Source organism: Cherax quadricarinatus, chromosome 32 (genome assembly GCF_038502225.1).
Source record: "Cherax quadricarinatus isolate ZL_2023a chromosome 32, ASM3850222v1, whole genome shotgun sequence".
Classification (NCBI taxonomy): domain Eukaryota; kingdom Metazoa; phylum Arthropoda; class Malacostraca; order Decapoda; family Parastacidae; genus Cherax; species Cherax quadricarinatus.
Genome location: NC_091323.1, coordinates 30,484,857 through 30,489,363, shown reverse-complemented (window position 1 = coordinate 30,489,363; position 4,507 = coordinate 30,484,857). Strand labels below are relative to the sequence as shown.

The 4,507-nt window shown below is 39.0% G+C and overlaps 1 protein-coding gene across 1 annotated transcript in view; it reads left to right on the top strand.

The window, feature by feature from the left end:
• LOC128690253 (hrp65 protein) overlaps positions 1–1,532 on the top strand; it is a gene marked incomplete in the record, with an annotated part of 121,943 nt that extends 120,411 nt beyond the window's left edge. Inside the window, 1 exon segment of the mRNA XM_070090581.1 lies at positions 64–1,532. Coding sequence (XP_069946682.1) covers positions 64–219 — 156 coding nt within the window.
• Positions 1,533–4,507: the final 2,975 nt, after the last annotated feature.

Below are 4,507 nucleotides of genomic sequence, written 5' to 3'. Positions count from 1 at the left end.
TTTCGCTTAAAATTTTCATTTCAAACTTCATTTCGATGCATCTTTTTAAACCCACTCACATAGGATCCCAACACGTTCCTGGAAAACTTCAACCGCGGGCGTAACTTTGAGCAGGAAGGAGTTGACTACGCTGGCCAAAGAGGCCGTGATGCTGGCCGCAGCCGCTGGGGACGCAATGACCATGATGACTACGGCCCAGCCAAGAGGGCTCGCTACTAGATGTGGATGATAGGGCTTTAAATTAATGTTGACTGTTGGCCCTCACTGCATTGGACTGCCATGAACCTTTCCATTCATACATTATTTCTTGTATAAATGACTGGTTTGGCTTGATGGGAATGGGGCAGTAAGAATTCTGATCTTGCAGTTATTGAACATGCACCAAGTATATTAAATGTTCTTTTAAGAAATTTTTTGGATACCCTCCATTGTTTTATTGCGAGTCGTGCAAAAGCTGTAGCTTTGCAAGAGATGCTTTGCAGCATGACTGGATGATGTCGCTGCATATCTTGTATCTGATGACTAGTTTTGATTACCTGTTATAATAAGAATTTTTCAGGATAGTATCACTAGAAGCCCTAGGGATTAGATTTTCATTAGTGTGACAAATATTCCATATTGGGGTTAATTGTATCATCCCAGTAGTATACTGTAGTATGTAAGTCATTATGTGCAAGTATTTTATGTCACATGGTACTAAGTATTTTGGTAAAAGCTAAGATTTTATTTTATACTCTAGTAATGAAGTTTTTTTGATAATTGTACAAAGATTTAAGTTAATCTCTTCATAACATGTATGAATATTTTATTTGTCTTAATTAATAATAAATGTAACCTTGTAAGTGGTACATGTGTAATTAGCTTGACCTTTTAAGGATTCACTTGGATGAATCAAATTTACAATGTTTCTGAGTCGAAACTAAGACTGCATAACATGTCTTTGAATCACTCTAGTATAACAGAGCATGGCTGGAACTAATAAACTGCCATTTGGTTAAATGCAACGATGGTATTGTGGAAACAAAACTTTCTTGGAGTCAAAAATATGCTGCTCTGCTGGCTTGTGAGGGATGCAAGTGACGACAGTAAATTATTAAAGCTACATTTAGCTGAACATTTTATAGAATGTAGTTGTAGATTTCATATATACTACATTATAAAAAAAAAATCTCCAGACATTATAAAGAGATCTTGCATTGTGGAAGTAGTTGACATGGAACTCCTTTTATCTTGAAGTTAAAGTTTAGTCCGTATTAAATAATTTTAATGTGTGTCTTCAGAACAATATATGATCTAACAGCTTTCTAATATTTTGTGTGCACCACAAAATCAGTTTCCTCACTGCTTTTAAATTAAAATATGGGAAGTTTTGTGTAAAGATCCTAATGACATTTTTATTGGTATATTGCATATGAAAATAAATAAGTGGCAAAACTGAGTCAGTTTAAGATATACAAGGAAAACTTTAGTACATTACCTTTGGAGGAACTTCAACAATTGGAACTATAAAATACACGAGTATATCCATCAAATGTTGTTTTCACTTACACCAAAATTTTTCTGTACATTGGATTTTGATTGATTATGGCATCTAATTCAGTTGACTTTAGTTCTTAAGAGTGAGTGGCTTGCTTATGGCATGTGGAACGGAAGCTGGTTTTTATGGAAGGGAAGGAAAGGAGAAAAGGATAGAGATAACTTCATATAATTTTAGTTATAGTAAGCAGTTATTTTCAACTTAACTGTTGTGTATAGACTGTTTGGTAATAATGTCCTCACTGGCATCAAGCTTTTCAATCTTTCTGTACTGTGACAGATGAACTTGGTATTCTTGTAGTGGGAAAAAACTAGTAAATATAATGCAAGTTTAAAGTATAAGGGTTTCTTTGAAACATTGTGGATTAGTTCACATAATTAATGTTAGTTATAACTCGTGCAAATGGCATTTACAGTAACTTCTCAAATGGATTTTATAGACAGCTCTTAGGTTGATGAATCAAGTTCTTATATTTTCTCTTCGTTGTTGAATGCTGTGCCTTCTGATCCCTGTTGTGCTACCTTCTGTACAAACAGCCGAATGCTATAGGTGGGTACTTCAGGATACTTCAGAATTGATACCATGTATGAAACAATGTCCATTTTGCCTTACTGCAAATTGGAGCATGTGATATTAAGTGTTCCATGGGACTAGATCCTTTGCTCTTCCATTTCCTCCCTGTCTCCTCTCTCTCTTGTTCCCCCTCCCCTCTATCTGCCCTCTCTCCCTATGTTTTCTCCTACCACCTCCCCTTATTCTCTCTTGGACACACTACCCTGGCTCGTTACTCAGTGTGTATATTCCTAACCTGACTCTTTCCTCTTACCCTTTTCATTCTCTTCACCCCTTTCTTTCATTATTCTTGGATTTCACATTTTTCTCCTTCCTCTCCTCCCTTCACTTCTGATCTCTCTCCTCGTGTGTCTTCCCTCTTTTCATCTTGTTCCCTGTCATTTCTTTTCTTTACACTTTATATATATATATATATATATTTATATATATATATATATATATATATATATATATATATATATATTTATTTTTTTTATTATCACACCGGCCGATTCCCACCAAGGCAGGGTGGCCCGAAAAAGAAAAACTTTCACCATCATTCACTCCATCACTGTCTTGCCAGAAGGGTGCTTTACACTACAGTTTTTAAACTGCAACATTAACACCCCTCCTTCAGAGTGCAGGCACTGTACTTCCCATCTCCAGGACTCAAGTCCGGCCTGCCGGTTTCCCTGAATCCCTTCATAAATGTTACTTTGCTCACACTCCAACAGCACGTCAAGTATTAAAAACCATTTGTCTCCATTCACTCCTATCAAACACGCTCACGCATGCCTGCTGGAAGTCCAAGCCCCTCGCACACAAATACTCCTTTACCCCCTCCCTCCAACCCTTCCTAGGCCGACCCCTACCCCGCCTTCCTTCCACTACAGACTGATACACTCTTGAAGTCATTCTGTTTCGCTCCATTCTCTCTACATGTCCGAACCACCTCAACAACCCTTCCTCAGCCCTCTGGACAACAGTTTTGGTAATCCCGCACCTCCTCCTAACTTCCACACTACGAATTCTCTGCATTATATTCACACCACACATTGCCCTCAGACATGACATCTCCACTGCCTCCAGCCTTCCCTCGCTGCAACATTCATCACCCACGCTTCACACCCATATAAGAGCGTTGGTAAAACTATACTCTCATACATTCCCCTCTTTGCCTCCAAGGACAAAGTTCTTTGTCTCCACAGACTCCTAAGTGCACCACTCACTCTTTTTCCCTCATCAATTCTATGATTCACCTCATCTTTCATAGACCCATCCGCTGACACGTCCACTCCCAAATATCTGAATACGTTCACCTCCTCCATACTCTCTCCCTCCAATCTGATATTCAATCTTTCATCACCTAATCTTTTTGTTATCCTCATAACCTTACTCTTTCCTGTATTCACCTTTAATTTTCTTCTTTTGCACACCCTACCAAATTCATCCACCAATCTCTGCAACTTCTCTTCAGAATCTCCCAAGAGCACAGTGTCATCGGCAAAGAGCAGCTGTGACAACTCCCACTTTGTGTGTGATTCTTTATCTTTTAACTCCACGCCTCTTGCCAAGACCCTCGCATTTACTTCTCTTACAACCCCATCTATAAATATATTAAACAACCACGGTGACATCACACATCCTTGTCTAAGGCCTACTTTTACTGGGAAAAAATTTCCCTCTTTCCTACATACTCTAACTTGAGCCTCACTATCCTCGTAAAAACTCTTCACTGCTTTCAGTAACCTACCTCCTACACCATACACTTGCAACATCTGCCACATTGCCCCCCTATCCACCCTGTCATACGCCTTTTCCAAATCCATAAATGCCACAAAGACCTCTTTAGCCTTATCTAAATACTGTTCACTTATATGTTTCACTGTAAACACCTGGTCCACACACCCCCTACCTTTCCTAAAGCCTCCTTGTTCATCTGCTATCCTATTCTCCGTCTTACTCTTAATTCTTTCAATTATAACTCTACCATACACTTTACCAGGTACACTCAACAGACTTATCCCCCTATAATTTTTGCACTCTCTTTTATCCCCTTTGCCTTTATACAAAGGAACTATGCATGCTCTCTGCCAATCCCTAGGTACCTTACCCTCTTCCATACATTTATTAAATAATTGCACCAACCACTCCAAAACTATATCCCCACCTGCTTTTAACATTTCTATCTTTATCCCATCAATCCCGGCTGCCTTACCCCCTTTCATTTTACCTACTGCCTCACGAACTTCCCCCACACTCACAACTGGCTCTTCCTCACTCCTACAAGATGTTATTCCTCCTTGCCCTATACACGAAATCACAGCTTCCCTATCTTCATCAACATTTAACAATTCCTCAAAATATTCCTTCCATCTTCCCAATACCTCTACCTCTCCATTTAATAACTCTCCTCTC